Source organism: Antechinus flavipes, chromosome 1 (assembly GCF_016432865.1).
Source record: "Antechinus flavipes isolate AdamAnt ecotype Samford, QLD, Australia chromosome 1, AdamAnt_v2, whole genome shotgun sequence".
In the NCBI taxonomy this organism is placed as follows: Eukaryota; Metazoa; Chordata; class Mammalia; order Dasyuromorphia; family Dasyuridae; genus Antechinus; species Antechinus flavipes.
In genome coordinates this window covers 98,439,150-98,459,464 of record NC_067398.1, presented here as the reverse complement: position 1 = coordinate 98,459,464, position 20,315 = coordinate 98,439,150, and the positions used below count along the sequence as shown (strand labels likewise).

Sequence of the window (20,315 nt, the reverse complement as noted above, 5' to 3'; positions counted from 1 at the left end):
GAAATAAATGTACAGATTGGTAATTAACATACAGGTAAACAGCATGCTCTGTACAAATCAATTAACTTTTTGGTGCACATGGGAAACCTGAGACAATAAATTACAAAGGGGTCCTCCACTCCAGGGCAAAATCTGAATTTTAAATTAAACAAAATGTCCAGTATTTTGTATATGTTACCTGAGAATCTCATGTTTTCACTGTAAAATAAGGGGATTAAACTAGAAGACCTCTGAAATCCCTTCATTTTTGAATTCTATCATTTAACTCAGACCTCAAGCATTGTGGATAACTGAGATTTTTCTATAATTTCTTTCTAGTCATAATTAGTGATCAAGCCACATGTACATGGGAGAATATGAAAGCAACAGTCAAGCGATTTTGTAAACATTAAAAGTCAAAACTTTTGGGATGAGCTCATACCCTTAATTCAGTTATATAAGATCAAGGGCAGGGGGAGGGGGAGAGTTGGGAATCTCCTATCTGGCAACTGTGAACAGCCACAGTGGTACAATAGCTAAAGAAACAATCGAAGAAATCTGGTATAAGAGAGAAGTATTTCCCATTCTTGCCCCCAGGTCTGGCAAGGACAGCCCCTAACATGAACTAAAAAAGAAAGGAAACCATAAATGGAACAAAGGTAACTTATTACTTATACCTTAAGGCCTGGGTAAAAGGATCACAGAGTTCAAGCTGGAAGAGACTTAGGTCAGAGGTCACCTCATTTAACCCTGCTAATTCTACAATGAACACCTGCTAGCCAGAAGCCAAGTGAGCTTCCCAAGTCATCCATCCAAACAAAGCCAGGATCTGAACCCAATTTTTAGGACTCCATGTACAAAACTCTTGAGCATTCTGGTTAATTTTATATTTCAAATTCAGTCTTCAGCATTTTATTGTCTAAGGACATTTTATTTATTTTACATTTATTTTAGCATTTTATTGCTGGAATCATGAAAAGGTTAAGTAAGAAAGCAGCTGGTTTCAAATGCAGAGCTGTCCCTGTCACAACATCCTCATCTTTTTACATAGTTGGGAAGGGATAGTGTTACTATATGGTGAAGTCCTTAGGAATATTATAGTAAGAGCCCCTAAGCTCTCTGGCCTTGAGAATGATGGAATCACCTGAATGATGTGGCTGTGGGGAAGAACGAGGCCCAACCTTAGAGACCGTATGTGAAAGAAGGGGAGCTGGGTATGACATCTTTATTCCACTAAGCCAATCTTAAAGGATGTCTGGTTTGTCATCCAAAAGTCTGGGCTCCTTGCTTAATAATGAGTACTTCTTAGTTTCATGAAAGAAAAAGGGGAGGGGGTCTTTGTTAGCCTCCATTACCAAACTCCCTACCAATCATGTGAATCCCAATCCCATGATATCATTTACTTTACTCTGTTCTTTGTCATATACTCCCAAATCCCTATAAATTTACCTGCTTGCTCCTTGCTATCTTCCTCTCTTGGAATTCACCCAATTTACTGACAATACAATTATAATAAAAATTTGCCTTGACTCAGAAATGCCACTTTTTTATAAAATTCTACCAGCCAGATAAACTCTTTACATATAAATTCAATTGAAAGGATAATCCAGATACTTATAACTAAACTCAGGAAGAAAAGATTTCCCACTGCAATTGCCAGGTAAAAATTAAAAAAAATTAAAAATTGAAAAAAGGCCACAGAGCTTAAACTCAGTACTACTGTTGATGTCTGGCATTTAACTCCTTACAAAAACTAAAGCTTTAAAGGTACAAGTGATAATTTTGTGAAGAGAAACTTCTTTTGAAGAGCAGCTTCCATTAAGAAAATCCTTACTTTTTTTTTTAATATAAAAACAATTAAAACTTAAAGATGCAAGTTACAGAAATTCTTTATAAATGTATCAAATTGAATAAAATTGCTAGACAAAAATTAGATGTAAAGTAGTTTTCACTTCTGCTAAAATACAAGTTTATTCTAGTCTTCAAATATATGTGAAAAGAAAGAATGGTGGCTACCAGAGCAGGTAAGATCAGCTTAACAGGAAAGGCTGCACTGGAATAACGCCGGGACTTCCTCACTGCAAACTTCTCCGTTGGGATAGATTTGCCAGCAATTCTCTGCTTCAAGCCCTCCACCTGTCTATAATAATTCCCGACCAACAAACAAAACAAAAAAGAAAGGACAATTAAAAAACAAATATTTGCTAGTCTACATGCTATGATTTTACTTACTTTGTGTTAAGGTATCTGATATTAAGAACAATCCACTTATGACCCTACAAACAGCAACAATTTCTACAAGATTCAGAAATTATTCTGAATTTTCTTTATTTTTACCACCTATGTGTCAGGAAAAGAGAGGGAAATAGCATGCTAACAGATCCTCTGTATTCACCTGCAAAGTTGATAAAGATCTGTAGAATAAAGCAGCTCAAAAGAGTTAACTGTGAAGTAATTTAAGGGCAAATGATTTATTATCTAGTTATCTATTTGATCCACATTAATCAATCTGAAGGAAATGAGAGCCTTTGGAAAGGTAGGATGTACATACTTAACCTCTCAAAGTGACAAATCATTTTCTCAGGTTATAAAAGATGTCCCAGAATTAAAAAGATCACTCAAATGGAGACAGACAGAATGGTCCTGGGAGATCTTTTTTATTTTGCAGTTTCTCTCTCACATTACCATCATCTCCTCAGCATAGCCTTCTCCTTGAGCAAGGGCTCTCCTTGAGGGCACAGCCTGCTTTCTGCAGTTCTCACTACCTTGCTAGTACTAAGCAGGGGGTCTGGCCCAGAGGAAGGCTGGGCTTGTGGGTGTCAGTAATTCCTGCAGTAGGTACTTCCTCCATTGTGGCAAGTCCTCTCTAGTCTAGTATCTGCTCTGAGAGTTTCTGTGGCTACAAGATTCATTTTCCCAAAGCCGTTCTGGTAATAAGCTCTTAACTACAAGGCAAACCCATGGTCAGAATAGAGGGGCTGAAGGGAAAACAGGAATGATGGCATATTGTTGGTAGAGGGATGAATCTGTCCAGTCATTCTAGAGAGAAATTTGGAACAATGCCCTTTGACCCAGAAATATCACTATTAGACCTAGATGCCAAGGTGATCAAAGAAAGATTGTTCTACATCACAAAAATAACAACTACTCTTATAATAGCAAAGACCCAGAAACTAAGGGAAGTGGGGAGAAGTGGTAGGGGGAAAGGGCTATCCATCAATGGAGGGGCTGAACAAATTAGGCTATAGCAATGTAATGGAATACTATGGTCTTTTAAGAAATTCAGTAAGAGAATTTCAAAGAAGCCTTAGAAGATCTGCTGAACCCATAGAGAGTGAAATGAGCAGAACCAGGACAATCATTAATCCTATAACATTAATATTATAAAAATGAACAATTCTGAAAGACTGTCTTTAAGAATTGTTAACAACATAATAATCATGAATGAATGAAGACTGCTGACTACCTCATAACAGAGAAGTAAGAGATTAATATGCAGAATGAGACACACATTTTCAGATGTTTGCTTGACTATATTACACTTACATAGTACAAGAGATTATTTTACAGAGAATTCACATAAGGCAAGCGCTTGAGTGGAGATCAAAAGAAGGATATAAGGATACTTTCAAGATCTTTCTGAAAAAGTTTGGGATTGATTTTGTGACAAAGGAGACACTGACAAAGGACTGCCCATCATGCTCTCATTAAAGAAGGCGCCATGTTCTATAAGCAAAGCAGAACTGCAAGGTCAAAAGAAACATGAGATGTGCAAATGGAGACATCTCTACTCAAATGTTCATGTGGGCTATTTGTGCTTGACCTGTGTCAGAACCTCCTGAGCTCATACTGGTCTAATCAACTACAACTGGACATACTGTGCCTTGATTTCAACAAAAGGATGTCATTTTGGTCCTCTTCAAGAGGTTCAAGAAGAACCAATGTTCTGTATTATGATAAGGCCCTAGAAACAGTATCCTATGGTTTTAAAAAATAATCATAAAAACCTTTTTTTTTTTTTTTTAATGCTTAACCTGGAGCAACATAAGGCCCAATATAAGCATCAATTTCCTTCTACTGATCTGAGTCCCTAGTGGCCAGCTGTGTGTACAAGAAGCCATAAGCAAGCTCCCACAATTCCTATCAGGCAGGAAAAGATTTGAGAGAGAGTCCAGGATTGGATTCCAAGTGCATAGAGACTATCTTCAGCTAAATTTAGAGAGGCTCATAACCAGATTAGATGGAGGAGAATGAATTTTCCAGTACAATAATTCTCATACACTATCTAAAATATCTAGTAAGGGTATGTGATCTGTATAAGCAGAAAGATGATGCAATAACAAATTCCCAAAATATTTAAGTAAAAATGCAATAACCTGGGAAACAATCTGTTAATAATCACATAATCTGAGAAATGTAAATCAAAACAACCTTAGGATATCATCATACACATGACAAGGGCAAAAATAATAATGATGATCAATGCTAATGTCATCAGTACTGCAGAGAAACAAGCAATAGAATTTGTTTAAGAGCATGGATTTAAATCAGACCAATATGGTTTAAATTCTGGCTCTGTCATTTTCTGCCCATGTGATTTTGAGCAAGTTACTTAACTTCTCATTTGTAAAATGAAATGGAGTTTGGGCAACATTACTTGTCAAGTTCTGTAAAATTCTAAATCTATAATCCCATAAAGTGCTATTGGAGAAATAGCAATTAAGAATCACAAAACTGATAGATCTAGACCTAGCAATTTCATTTCTGAGATTCTACTGCAAAAAACAAGTCAAAAAAGAAAAAGAAAAAAGGATTCATGTGTACAAACATTAATAAGTACTCTCTTTGATAGCAAAAATAGCTGAATAATACAATGGATTATGATGATGATATAAATTACTAGTTATCTGACGCTGGACAAGTCACTTAACTCAGCTTGTCTCAGCTTCCTTCTCTGTACAATGATCTGGAAAAGGAAATGGCACTCATTCCAGTATCTTTGTCAAGAAAATCCCAAATGGAATCTTGAAGAGTGAGACATGAGTAAAATGACAACAATAAAATAAAAATGATAAGCTTTATGGTTTACAAGGAAACAGAAAGATGTCTATGATGTAAAGTAAAACCAGCCTAACTAGAACTCTATATATGCCTTGACAACCATATACAGTAGTAAAAAAAAGAAAGAAGGAAAACAAGGCAGGAAGATAATCCAGCAGCCCAATACGAAGACAGAATACAAACATTCTGATTCTTTAAATTTCTTTGGTTTTGCCTTGATCAAATAAGATTCTGCTTGTTTATGCTAAAGAAGTTTGAAGTTCCTGCTCCAAATAAAGTTCTGTCTTAGGAAAGGAGAAAAGAAAATGCTAGGGTAATGATAGGACCTGCCCCTATAAGTGGTCTCCTGTTGCCAGGATAATATCCTCTTTACCTAAACAAAGATACAATATTCTCTCCAGTTGGCTTCACCTCTTCATCTGGGAGCATACTCAGAATTGCAGCTTTCTGAAACACATATATTGCCTTTAAAGAAAAGAAAAAGAAGACAATTTTAATGCAACCCTAAATTTCTGGCATTTCAAGAATGATGCACAAATTTTCCAGAAACTACATGGAAATAATACTAAGACTACCATGATGCTCCCAACCATCCATAATGTTTCTTTGAAAGGCAATCAACTCATTCTTTAATGATGAGAAAATATAGCGGTAGAGCTATGACAAATACCCAGATATTTTGACTTCATGGCCACTAAGTACTTCTTCTACCATTCCACGCTGGTGCTCACTAATTACTTGCTGATTTTAACAATTCCAAGTGTGGGACCTGTGAACTTACACACTACTCAACTTAATGATGTTCATCCAAAACAAAAACACACTGTGATTCCTGAGAGATAAACACATTCATTCTTCTTACCTTGGACCATCTACTCTCTTTGCAAAGCAGATCTGCATAATGATATGCCTTAAGCCATTCTTGCTGGAATGTATAACACCACATCAGTTCCCAGTAACAGAGGTGATGAATCTGTTTCCATTCTTCCTGAGACTTAATACAGTTTTGGAATATCACCTGTGCCTACAATTCAATGTTAGATATCAGTGAAGAACATACATAACAAATAGAAAATTCATGTTTTGTACAAAAAGAACAAAACTACCACTCATTTAATCATTCAATAATATAATAACTTCTTTTCCTTAAACAATATGGCAAAGTATTTTTTCAATCAAACTTTACTTTTTCAATCAGCAAAAATTTGCCTTTTTTCCCTCTCACCCTCTAACCACAATTGAGAAGAAAAATAAAATCTCTACTACAAACAGATATAGAGAAGTAAAAGTAAATTTCCACATTGATCATATCCAAAAAAAAAAAACCTATATTGTGTCTCATTCTGCACTTGGAGTCTCTCAGAGAACTCATGAACTTTATGGAATTGTAGATGGCCACTACAGGGATCAGATTCTTTCCCTAATTCTTTCAAAGTTGTTTGTCTTTATAATGTTACTGTTACTGTATAAATTGTTCTCCTAATTGGACTCACTTCACTCTGAACTTATTCATACTTGTTTTTCATACCAGATTTTTCCAAAATCATCTTTTTTTTTCATTATTTTTCACAGTATATTAGATACCATAACAATCATCTGCCCTGACTTTTTCAATCATTCAACAATTGATGGACACTCCCTCAGTTTCCAATTTTTTGTCACCACAAAAATAGCCATCAATATTTTTGTACATTTTTAGTCAAGAGTTTATTTTGCTTAGGACTAATCCCTTTTTAATATAACCTCCCTCTTTTTTCCTTATCCCTTTTCCATTTACTTCCTGTCTCCCTGTTAAGTGAAATGCATTTTTATACCTGAGTGCATGTACATCTATGCTTCTTACTCTGGGATGCTTATCAAAAGTGTCACATACACACACACACACACTTTTCCTTTTTACAGAATGGCAAAAATAGTCAAGGAAAAACTAACATCAAAAGTAATGATGTAGAATCTGAAATTAATTACCTTTTCAAAATTTCCTTTGAGTAATTCTATTCTTGCAGAATAAAATAAAATTAGAGAGCCCTAGGAAAAAAAAAAAAGAAAAAAATTTTTGTTTAATAATCCCAGGCTTTGTTGACTAATTGTGACTAGAAAGTACACTGAAAGTAAATAGCATACATTTGGAAACTTCTGGAGATAGGGTTCAAGGAGAGTCTCAGCTTCCTCAATATTGGCTTCTCCCGTGCCTAGAAAATTTACAACAAACACAAAAATAATCCTCAGTCTGTAAGGAACACAGTATGAGCTTAGAACCTACCCCTCAAACTTCATAACTGCAAAGATGTTGAACTGGTAATTTCATATGAAAGAAGAAAAATGTTGAATTATCAACAATCCCATCTCCTTATTTTCAACCAGAAAAACTTTATTATTATATCATACTGATTTATATTTAGAAAATAAGGTAAATATAACTGGACTTTAGTGCAAGATTTTCTCAGGGCAGAATGAGTAAACATAAAGGAAGATGCTGTTCTTAAATTCTAAAACAAAATTTTTTTAATGGCAATCAAGACCATCATCTTCTACTTTATGCTTACACTTCTAGTTTAAAAATTAAAAACAAAACAAAACAAAACAGGGGACGACTAGATGGAGCAATGGATAGAGCATCAGCCCTGAAATCAGGAGAGTCTACGTTCAAATTCAGCTCAGACACTTAATACTTATTACCTGTGAGATCCTGGGCAAATTACATAATCCCAACTACCTCATCACAATAACAACAACAACAAAACAAGAAATGAAGTGACTAGAAGCAAGCACATTATAGAATTCCTTACAAGAAAAAGCCAGGCATTTATTATTACAAATAAGAGTATACCAATCAAATCACTTAGTACACATTAATCACCTATTCTGTGCCACATACAATGCTAGGCCCTGGGGACACAAAATCGAAAACCATAAAGACCCTAACCCCGACTTCCTGTCTGGGGCCCCAAATTTAGCCAAGTTCCTCAGAACCGGTCCACGGACCAACTCTCGAATTCCCAGACTACATGTGATTACACACACATCTGATTAAAACTTAACTGCTTGCTCCCTTGATGCTTTCTTGGTCTTAGTACAAATACAGATCTAACAAGACATTTTTATCTGTTGTTATTTCTCCTTATTGACTTTTCTCAATGATTTATTTATTCATGAAAAATAGCTGACTTTCAGTGAAGTCAAAATGCAATTTAATCCTTACCAAGGACTAGGGAGACATAAGTATGAAATAAGAGTAAAGTTAAACTACATAATGTAGACCGCAAACTGGATCCAGATGCACCTTCTCGCAATTGTATGAGGCCCAATTCCTGTAAAGAACAAAAATCTGATTATCTGCTATATAAAGAGAAGACCATCATTATAAATCTTTACAAGTTACTTTTATTCAAAAAAATCTATATCAATCCCTTCCTTTCTATTACTTACACAGTTTGCCTCTCTAAGATAATTTATAGCTTCCAGGGCTGTTTTTTATGCTGATGATGTAATTTTTTTGGTCATTCTCTGACACAAAGAAAATATTCTTTGTTGGTTTTTCAAAGTGTAAAGGAAGTGTAAAAAATATTTTATACTAATTGATTTAGCAGATTCAGGGGAGAAAGCCAATATTTATTTCCGAAGAATATTGTGTGTCAGACAGATATAAATAGTACCATATAAAAGACTTTTGATGTGTCCTTTTCTACCTCTCACAATAGATACCAAACAATACTACTAAAGTGATGGAAAAAAATAAGATTTATTTAAATAAGTTTATGCTTTCTTTCTTGAATATAAATTTTGTAATGTGGCAACTGTTTTTAATACTTGGATAAGGAATGTAATGTATAAATCAATTACACCTTATAACAGCTGTACCTACAATAGAAAAAACACAATAACCATTAATAAAATTCAGAAGAAAGGAGATTTTCTCATTTAGTGTTACAACATATAAGAACAAGGGTAAGTTAAATAATGTCGCCACATTTATCAACTAATGTTTGAAACTTATAAGCATTTTAAAAATTATTTAATACCTAGAATCGTCTGAAATCAGCATGTTGCCAAATAAGAAATATTATTTTTATGTAGAAATTTAGCTTTAAAAGGGTATTTAATCAATCAAAAAAACTTACTCTATTATATGCTGGGCATTGTGCTGTGTCATATTGATAACCGTGTATTAACTACTTAAAATATAAACAACAAATGATATCATTTTGACTGATCTTAAAAACAAAGTGCTAAGTTGATAAGCCCTGAAAAGAAAGGATTTATCTTCTCTTTGAGAATAAAGTTAAGTTTATACCCTGTTGCCTGAAAACCCAATAAATTCTAGTAGTCGGAGAACTCTTGCTGGTAAAAGAGATAACATCTGAAAGAAAGAAAAACAAAATGGATTTTAAAAATTAGACAATAGGAAAATGTCAACTAGGTTTCAAAGCCTTTTTATTAAAATGAAAAATTTAAATTAAGTAAAGAATAGTGAATGCCACCAAGAGATAAAGCACAGGCAATCAATTACATAAGCAATTCTTTCACTGCAACAGATGTACAACTAAGAACCTCAGAAAAAGAAATAACAAGATCATAAACTGCAAGGAAATGCTTCTTCTCCAACTAGCCTGAATGATGTTTAACTCCCCTCCATCTCATTCGAAGCCTATGCTGCTGCAAAGACTTAGTAAAGATAAATAGTAAGTGGTCTATGCTTTAATAGTTTCAGAGATATCCCATTAACTTAAAAGCAAAAGTAATATACAGAGTGTCCCAAAAGTCTTAGTGCAGTTTTATGTTTTAATAGCTTTGAACGGTATTAAACTTTCTTACTACTTATTCAGTTCCAATCAACTCTCCTGAGTTCTTCTCACCCTTCTTAACTCTCTCACCTGTATCATTAGTAAAGCAACAACCATACTTAAGAGAATACTAATCTTTTGTTTCTTGAAAAGTTACCCTCAAACTTTCATATCCAATAGGGTTTTTTTTAAATTTTGAACTATACAGAGGCAACAATTAAAGCACTGTGAGTCTCTGAAATGTCTAATGATGCAAAGTTTTCAGGACAGCTCTGTGGGCTCACTTGAACTATTTGTGCACTGAAGTCTAGATTGAATCAAAGAGAAAGAATGGCATAAATATGGTAATAAATATATATACAAATAATATCTTACCAAATTAAATGCTCCTATTCCAAGCTTCACTCCCCCTTCAAATTGAAAATAGGTTTCTTTCTGTTTTTTGTTGCCCTGAGTCATCTGCAGAACAGAATAACATTCCCTGGATTGAAGAAAAGAAATATTTCATTTGTGTGACACTTTTAAACAAACAATTTTAAATCAAATTTTGCATTTGTATACAACATAACAAAATCTACCCTCTTAAAAATATTAGGGGAAATTTCAAACTGCTGAATTTATACTAAAACTTAACCAACTACTGCTAAACTATAATCATCAAAGAAGGACAACATCAGCTTTTTAAAATAACAGATACATATACCATCAGCTCAAGACAAGACTTTTTATCAAGCACCCTTTATCAAGTAACATTTTAGCTGTAAATAGATGGGCAGTGTTATTGTGAAAGCTCCATATATAGGTCACCTAGGACTACCACTGTCACTAACAGGTAGTTTTATGAAAGGTAGAAAGAGAAAGGTTTTTCATTTCTACAGATACAGAGTTTGGCAAAACCACTCTACTGATGTGAAATCATATTCCTCTCATAAATGGCCAAAGACATTATCAGTAAGTTCTGAAGTTCAGTATGTAAGTGTTTTCATCCTTAGGTGTGACTCAATCAAGTTATTCTATTTTCATTTGGTTTGGCTTACAGAAATTGTAAATGGAAGAAAAGTGGTTATTTCCACAATTGTCTTTCATCTATAATCTCATTTTGTTCTTTTCCACAAGACATTATCTCCCTAACTTTTCCTTTCAATTTTTAAATATTTTCTTATTTTTCCCCTACAAACTTCAAAAGAAAAAAAGACACCTTGAAAAGTGAGGTTTTACAAGGCTTTACTATCTGAAATTAAAAAGATGAGGGAGAGGAAGGATATGGACTCTATCACTAGCTTCCTTCAAAGATTCAGGTGTCACCTCCAACATGAGACTTTTTCTGACTTCCTTCCTCCATTCTATCAATTATTAGTCTCTTTGTTTTGCAATTACTTTACTATCTTTATTGTTCTTTACTTTTGTCTTATGTATATATTATCTTCTTATCCACCCTTCAATCCCAAAAGAATGGTAAATGTTTTGAAGACAAATACTGTTTCATTTTTGGTTTTTGCATATTAAGCACCTCGCATTGTGTCTTGAACACAAAATGTTTATTGAACTGAAATATCATGAGCAATTTCTGAGAAGATCTAAGAGGATATAGTGATATCTGAGCTGTTGGATGACAGTCATCAGCTGACTCTAGATTAATGTACTTCACATATACAAAGTAATGCTGACAAACTAACAGCAAGAAATACACTTTGAATTGTTATCCTAGTGATGTGCTTCTCCTCCAGTTTGGTGACACTTTTACCTAGTCCTCTTGTCTAGACAATCAGTCAAGACTGGAGGTATAAACTATGCTACAAAATGAAGCAAAGAAAATTGCTCCTTGTAGAAAATAAGTCTTAAGATCATGACTTCATTAGCACTGACCTTCAAAAAGTTTAGCTTAAGGGAAGTAATAACCAACCTGGAGACTGATACAATATAACCATCACTACCAGGACAATGACAGGTAATTAATATACAAGTCTTATGAGCAGGGCTACCATGTTATGTATGAACATGGATAAATGTGATTAACCTACATTGTATCCTTCAGCCCAAATATAATTTCATAAGATTCTTAACACTTTTATAATTGAATAAATAATAGCAATTATTCATTAGTAATAATGCTATTAATGTTGCTAACATAAATTGCTTAATTTTTGGACTTCCCTTCCGCACAATGTTGACATACTGGCTTAGGACTGACTATCAGTGGCAATTAGATCAATCTTGAATTCCTAAACATCAGGCAAGATGCATTATTACTTCAATATTTTTCAAGGATTCCAACGTTGAGTATTCCCTCTACTGATACAGTTGTAATCCCTCTACCATTTTAAGTGGTCGGAAAAGGTTACATGGCCAAAAAAGCATTATCCTAAGCCCACCTGATGATAAGTCTTTTTGACCTTGCTTTCCCAGACTGGTCATCAGATAGACAAAAAACATTCAGATGGCTGTTGAGCTAGTACTCAAAGCCTTTCCAGTTACAATCAATGCTTTTGTACACTAGCCCATATCAAAAATTCTCAAGGCTTTTATGAAAGAAAAATAAATTTTTGAATGAAAATTTGAATAAACAAAGATTATGAGTGCTATAGGGACTAAATTTTTTAATGGCCCAAATAATACCAGTTTATTCAAAATATTTTAATTATTAACTTACTTATATATTTGGTAACTTGTTCTAATTTTGAGTCCGCCTTTGATGAAGTTGATCATATTTTCATCCTGAAAGCCATTTAATGAATAATTAGGACATTATATTACATACAAAATACACATACACACAATCCTTATACTGTACCCACTACTGTGCCTAGCACAACAAAATTTTAACTTTGGAGACAAAGTTTTTCAAGAAAGCATCTTTTCCATGTATTTTTTTAAAGTTTCTTTACTATTTTTCCCTAAACTAGAAAAGAGTGAAATGAATTTTTACAGGTCCATTTCAACATTAATTACTCACAAATTATAAAATTGTAATCTCTATGATTTATGTTTGTGAATCTTTTTAGACAGAATATGAATTTAAAATTGATCCCAATTGGATAAAAATGTCTATGTTCTCAATAGTCCTTTAATTTTAACATATAATTGATGAAAGGAAGTTCATTACCAGTAGATGGTGCTATAGGAGATTTTTCACACTGGTATACTCAGAAATGTCAGAATTGAAAGGAACTTTAGAGATCAACTAGTACACCTCATTCATAAACAAAAGTAGGCTAGAGCCAATTAATACTGCATGTGAGAGCCAAGTTAAATTTTCAGTATGATTATTTGTATCTCAGGGATCAGCAAACTACAAATCAAAGCTTGATTTATTATTTTCCTGATTTTAAGAAGTGATGAAGAAATGTTAATAATGCAAATTAAACTTAAAGGTGTGTGAGGCATATGTTTTATTTTCTTGAAGAGCCAGTTATTAAACATCTATCAGCACACCATTGTCCATAAAAAAAATACTCAATGGAATTAAAATTCAAGTATTCTGACTCTTTATATTTTAATTATAATTTTCTAAAAGCCATAATTTTATTTTATAATAATGTTGGGAAAACTCCAGCATTTAATTTCTTGTATGCCCAAATGTTCCTGTAAAGGTAAAAGCATCCAATTTAATTCTACCATCTTTATTTAAATGAGTAACATTTCAAACTACAGTATTAATAATCTGCTGTATTATTGTACATTTAAAAGTCTGAGAGCTTCAACTAAACAAATACAATTTTTGGCCAGGAAAGAATTTTTTAAACTCTACAAGAATTTCTTTCAATACTCACATTTCACATTACGATTTAGCTTATGAGTCCCTAAATAGATATCAAGATCTAGTTATAAAAATCTGAACCTCCAATTTTGAAAATATATTAAGAACAATTTTTAAGGATTCTATGGTAAATGCTATGTCAGCATTGTTCATTCAATAACACCCCAAGTCCCACTCCCTCACCCTTCCATCCCCATTATTTTCAACAACCTGATAATATACTACAACCAAGGCTCAGAGATTTCCTGCAAGATGCCAGAGACCTGGTCATTTAGATCACTGAGTCAAGTTTTGAAGAACATCTTCATCAAACACAGAGAAGTAACTAGTATGTTAGAAAAATTTTTATATTTTAAGGGTAGATTTTAAATTGTACAATGCCCTGTTTAAGGATTCTGGTCTCAAGTTCCTTTTCTTTATATTCAGAAAATTTGTTATATGTCCAATTTACTTCCATCTCCTTCCTATATCTCTTCTCATCTGTCTCACCTCATTCTGCTACAATTCTGCAAAGTATCAAAGATTTGTTTTTTAAAAGAACAGGAAAATAGGAGTGGACTTGCGAGAGTATTGCAAACTACTACTTCTATAGCAGAAATAAGAATGCACCAAAGTAGAGATCCTTTTTCCAGATCAAGGGCATCATAGTGAGCTGAATTGTATTCAAATCATCTCCCTAAAGGAAAGGCAATGTGAACAATGAGTCCACAGGAAAATCAGGAAAACCTGAGTTCAAGTTCTACCCCTGACACAAGCTGGCTGTGTAACCCTGAGCAAGTGACAGGTTTCAGTACCCTTAAGCAAACTACCTGTATTTTATATTTTTGTATTTGTATTGGCAAAAGGAACTTTTTTACAGAGAGTCCAATACAACTAAATTACATTCTCTCAAAATAGGAATAAAACAAGTATGAAGAAATAAAAATATGTAAACATGAAAATAAATATCAGAAATGCAGAAATTAGAACTACAGTTTATGCAAATAAAATTTAAAAGAGCATGAGTGAAGGCAAATTCAAACGGTACTAGATCTAAACAATTATTTATTTCTAATCTTTTCTTAAAATAAATTGAGAAGAAACATTTTAAACTCACCATGATATGGGCAACTTGCTAATTAGCCAATCTAAAAAAAGTTTCTATTCAACACTTTGAACTTAAAATAATAATGACTAATTCCCATTCCACTCAAAAATGATCCCCAAGAACTTCTAAAAAACTAGGACTGCTCGCATCTAATTATAACATTCATTCTCCATCAAACATAAGGAAGACTTAACCAGCTTCACATAGGTATGGAAAAGAATGAAAAATTAATAATGAGCCAGAGTAACTACTCCACTATTTTCATGCATGAAAAAAGTCTACAAACTGGAGTAGTTATAGGCGAGTAATTAACACCAGAAAGAGTTTAAAATCAGACTAAAGACAAGGAATGTGAATAAGAAAACTAACTCTGGGTATTTGTTGATAGAAGAGGTTAGGAAAGTGGTAATCCAACAAAAATGAGAATATCAAAGCCTTCACATCATCCATTAAAATATTCAAATGGTCAAAAAGAATGTTCATTCAAACATATTATTATAGTTCTAGCTGCATTTTGCTGTTAAAATGAAAAACAACAAATGGTCACTGAACCCCACAATATTCATTACCTGTAAAAATGTCAATGCTGCTTTCTGTAGTAGACATTCCGCATAACAGATTTCAGCATGCATTTCCTCTATTAATAATAAACAAAATATATTAAAGAAAATCCCTAAAACATCACATGCAATTTGTCATAAGATGCTCAAAAGAGATATTACTGTAGACAGTAATATAAGATCTCAAATAAGCCTCTGATACCTTGAGAAGCAACACTGCCTTAGGAAGTTTAAACATTATTTGTGGCACCTGGAAAGTAGGAGACCATGGACAAGTCATTTAATTTTTCTAAAGATAGGCTTCCTCATCTGTGAGGAATGAGGAGACTAGGTCAATAAAGACCCAGTCTTTAGAGAATAGGAAATTTGTTCTGTCTGTAAATAAACCCACATGGAGGATCAGTAAAACTTATTTTCAAGAATGGTCCTCCCTTTCTGTCCTCCCCCATCTCCTCCTCCTCAGCCTCCCTTAAAAAACACTCTTCCATATCTTCAGCATGGTAACAAATAGCCTTGAAACTGATTAATGGGCTGAACTTACAGTTTGTGAAGAAGATTCCTTTCTCCTTCTCTCAAGGAAAAAGTAAAAATAATGACAAGAATTTGAGGAAGGAGAAAAAAGAAATCCTGGGAGGTAAAATTCAGCAGCAGCCAGTGTCCCTGAAGATATTTCTATTTTTCTAGTCTCTTATGTTTATTCTTTCCTGATTTCAGGTAAGAGAGCAGACCATACCACAACTCTGGGAGCTTTTGACAGCAGAGACACCAGAGTATAGTTACAGGAGTTCATTGCAATCTGACAGGATTTTCCTTTGCATCTTTGATGTAAAATTTCTAATAAAAAAACTGTAATATCTTCAATAAAGTTTCTTCTTGCCGAGCTATCAAGGCAGGCTCTTATAATCTATTTATCTATTCTTCTTTTTGGCCCACTACTCTCTGATTTAAATACTCTATATTCACTACAACATTTTAATCCTTTCCATCCCCTTTCTTTCTCTCTCTCCTTTCTTACATCTTACCCCACACTTACTCACCTATTATCAAAGTTTGATTATTCCTAAAGGCTTAGTTTAAGTCCTCCCTCCTTTCTTGATATGGGTCTTTTTTTTGTCAAAGAATTTATCAATCATAAAAGTCTTGGGCTCATAAAAGAAAATTAACATACATTTGTTTCTTGATTAAGACTCTGAAAAATGAACATTTTTTACCTTCCTTCTTCATTTAAGAACTATAGTGACATGCCATATTTAAACTAGTACAAAATTGAAAAAAAATACTTTAACTAAAAATAATCAGAAATCATGATTGAGAGCCAAAATGTAAAAATTCTTTATATTAAATGTCTAATTCTAACATCTCCTTAAAACCAGTTCAAGGCAATATGCCTGCTAGTTAAAGTAGAATTGGAAACTTTTATCAAATGTGGAAATGATGAGTGGGTGTATGATATGTTAAGCCCATGGAAACTTTAATTAAATGTATGCTCTGCTACAAACTACCAGCCATTCAAGAATGTAAATGAAAATTACCAAGTAGAAAAATAAATCACATACAAATGCTACATTGTTTTGATTCACCCTGTTGGAAAAAAGAAAGACTGTTTGGATTGTAATGGTAGACAAACATATAAACTGGAAATAAAATGAAACAATTCCTAAGAAGGTTGGACTAGTCTTCGATTTGTTTTTACTGTTTGTACTGCTTTACTGTGCACATCAGGATAAAGAGGACAAATCATTTTACTTGTTCCAAAGGCAGAAATCAGGCAGGGATCTACAGCTGCCAGGTGCTAGACCCAGGTGCTTCAAGAGACAGGGCCACCTAAATGACTTGCCCAACATTATACAGAACAGACTCAAACAGCCTTCTGTCCAGCATCCTAGCCACTACATAGCAGACCACTTTTTGTACAAATGACTAATCAATAATCATTTATGTAGCCCTTTAAGGTGTACACAGTGCTCTCTTCACAATGCTAGATGGTAAAAATAATATTATTTTATACATAAGGAAACTGAGGTAGTGAGAAGGTGAGTGACTTGCTCTAAGTTATACAGTAAATGCTAAACCCAAAAATTAAAACCAACCTCCTGACTCCAAGACCAGGACTCTTTACATGATAACAAATCCTAACAAGCTAAAACTCCAGTGCTCACTGAGTAGGGAACAAAAAATAAAAATGTTCATTACAAACAGTACTCAGTAGATGAGTACTTATTGACCAATTTGTTTTTGTTTGGTAAAATAACATATCCCAAGGATAACACAAAATACACAACCAACCTTCATCTATGTTCTCATGCCTACAATCTCTTTGTTGTTACCCTGAACAAGTCATTTAACCTGTCTGCCTCTAAGTCCAAAAATGTAAAGTAGGATAATGACAGCGTATCATTCAGGGTTGTTGGGAGGCTCAAACAAGATTATATTTGTAAAGCACTCAGTAGCATCTAGTACATACTAGGTGCTTAAAAGTACTTATTCCTTCCCTCCTTCCTACTATTACCCCCCAAACTACTCATGGTTTCTCAATATACCTAAAGTAAAAGAATTTGAATTATTCTATACTATAGGAAGACTATACTTAAGGGACAAATTTCTAATAAAAAGGAGAGAGTAAGATGGAATAAAGAAAAAAAATTTACATTTATCTTGGACCTAACGCCCACTTTCCTACAATTGTAATAATGGCAGCCATGATGGCTGGAAAGCATGACATAAGAAATCATATGAATAAATAAGGGATGTTTAATCTACAGAATGGAAAATTTGGAGATATGGAAATGGAAAATAGAGATACACAATAACTTTGTTCAAGTATTTGAAGGGATGTGAAGTAGAAGAGATTTGTTCCACTTGGCTCCATAAAGAACTGAGAATAATTAAAGAAAGCTGCAAAGAGAGTTAGGCTTGAAATAAGAAAAAAAAATTCCCAAACAATCTGAGTTGTACAAAGATGATATAGACTGCCTAAGGAAATACTCCCCCCACCACTGGAGTTCAAATAAAGGCTGAATAAGCACTTGTCAAGGGATATAATTTAGGAGATTTCTGTCCTAGGTTCAGTTTTGACCAGATGATTACTAGGTTCAGTTTTGACCAGATGGTTACTAATTCTTCTGAAATTCTGCTTTAAAATTGTTCCATGTGAATTCGATGACTGGGAATGATTAAGTTCCTAGTGGAAGTAGCATACAAAGCTATTCTTATTTTAAAAAACTATCATGACTACTGCTCCTCAATGTTCTCAGACAACAGGATTCTCAAGACAGGTGAAAATAGCACAATTTTCTCTTCATGGCAAGTCCTTTGTTCATAAAGTATATGTTATTGCTCATTTTTCATTTTTAAAAGCTGTAGAGAACAAGATGAAAGAGTAAGAAGAGTACTTTCTCTGAGAAAAAAGATAATGTTCAAGTCCTACTGTTGATGCTTATTACCTGTTTGACTTTGAACAAATCACTTAATCTCTCTGGCTTGTTTCCTCACCTATAAAATGAGGGGTTTGGACTAGCCTCTGAGGTGATGATTTATTCTCTGACTGGGTCATCTCAGTAACTCCACCAGCAACACCATCACCATCATCACCACTACCAGTAAGTCGTTATTCCCTGAACATATTGCTAGAAAAACTCATCTGCTCAAACGATTGAAACATCTCCCAGACCTACCATGGTAGCACCTCAAACTAAGGCAACATAAGCTAAGAATTGTGGAGGTTTGGACTAGCCTCTGAGGTGATGATTTATTCTCTGACTGGGTCATCTCAGTAACTCCACCAGCAACACCATCACCATCATCACCACTACCAGTAAGTCGTTATTCTCTGAACATATTGCTAGAAAAACTCATCTGCTCAAACGATTGAAACATCTCCCAGACCTACCATGGTAGCACCTCAAACTAAGGCAACATAAGCTAAGAATTGTGGAGTCTCCTGCCCATCATTACTCTTATCAATGTTATGTAAAACTACATGGGTTCTTGAAAATTCATAAAAGTATACATTTCAATTATCACACCTACCACCCAATGTCAACATAGTTTTCAAGAAAACCCTCCAGGTATTTGAGAGAGGCAGTCTACTACAGTATACTTAAAAATCAAGAAGACCTGGGTACAAATCCTGCTTACTTACTATCTAGGTGACCCTGAATAAATCACATAAAGGTAAAACTGATGAACTTTCAAGTACTTTCTATAATTTTAAATCTTACAACCCTCTGAGACTCACCTTCACTCAGCTGATCCATTGATGATTTGGAAACAAGACTTGACAGAGATTCTACCATTGTGTTTCTTTTTCTGAATCTATATCAAATAAGGGGGGGGGGAGAGAAAGAAAGAATAAAATCATACAAAATGAGAAATTCATTTCACTTTTATTTAGTATTACTCTCAGATGTAAAGCCTAGAAATACAAAATAGAATTCCTGCTAAAATACATAAAAGAATGATCAAGGTAAGACCCTGCACCTTTTAGGCTGTTTCCTTTAATCCCACAAGCCAAAAACGAAATTTCTGTGATAAAAAAACAAGCAACAGAAAAATCTCAAAAGCCTCAGAAGTTTGGAAAAAGTTAGATATTGGGAAGTTTTCTGAATTTGGAGTGGACAACAGTGTGAGGGAAGAAAGAAAGCTTGAAACAGTGAGATCAAACTTTTTATGAATTTTGAAACTAAAAGAACAGTTCCTCCTGAGATATTCCTTCTATTCTTATACATCAAAGATAGAGGCATGAGTTTTAAATCCATCTAATTTTCAGCTCAATAAATAAACATGTAAACCATAAACCAAAAATAATGCATTACTGGTTAGGCTTGACTACATTTCTTGAATATTAAAATAACAGAAATGAGACTTATTTGCATAACCCAGTAAGTTGTCAGAACTGTGGATCAAAATAAAGAATGAAAGTAGCATTTAATCAATTATAGCTGCCCTTTAGCCTACCTGGAATTTTTTTTTTAATCTTAACACTGAAAATACAGAGAATAAGGGAACATAGAAGCTGAAATCCACGTTTATTTTCCTATTTTCTAAAGTAACCCATTACAAGGAAGAATACAATTCTTTGATTTTGC

General features: G+C 33.8%; 1 protein-coding gene across 7 annotated transcripts in view; it reads right to left on the bottom strand.

The window, feature by feature from the left end:
- The window catches only part of TTC39B (tetratricopeptide repeat domain 39B), a 136,560-nt gene that overhangs the window by 27,800 nt on the left and 88,445 nt on the right, over nucleotides 1-20,315 (bottom strand). For all 7 annotated transcript variants that reach the window (XM_051987159.1, XM_051987169.1, XM_051987139.1 and 4 more), the window contains 11 exons: nucleotides 19,466-19,542; nucleotides 15,238-15,305; nucleotides 12,475-12,539; nucleotides 10,200-10,305; nucleotides 9,335-9,400; nucleotides 8,243-8,351; nucleotides 7,165-7,232; nucleotides 7,009-7,068; nucleotides 5,903-6,064; nucleotides 5,414-5,505; nucleotides 1,996-2,119 (listed from right to left, as the gene is read on the bottom strand). In XM_051987159.1, coding sequence (XP_051843119.1) covers nucleotides 1,996-2,119; nucleotides 5,414-5,505; nucleotides 5,903-6,064; nucleotides 7,009-7,068; nucleotides 7,165-7,232; nucleotides 8,243-8,351; nucleotides 9,335-9,400; nucleotides 10,200-10,305; nucleotides 12,475-12,539; nucleotides 15,238-15,305; nucleotides 19,466-19,542 — 997 coding nt within the window. The remainder of the gene's footprint in view (nucleotides 1-1,995; nucleotides 2,120-5,413; nucleotides 5,506-5,902; nucleotides 6,065-7,008; nucleotides 7,069-7,164; nucleotides 7,233-8,242; nucleotides 8,352-9,334; nucleotides 9,401-10,199; nucleotides 10,306-12,474; nucleotides 12,540-15,237; nucleotides 15,306-19,465; nucleotides 19,543-20,315) is intronic.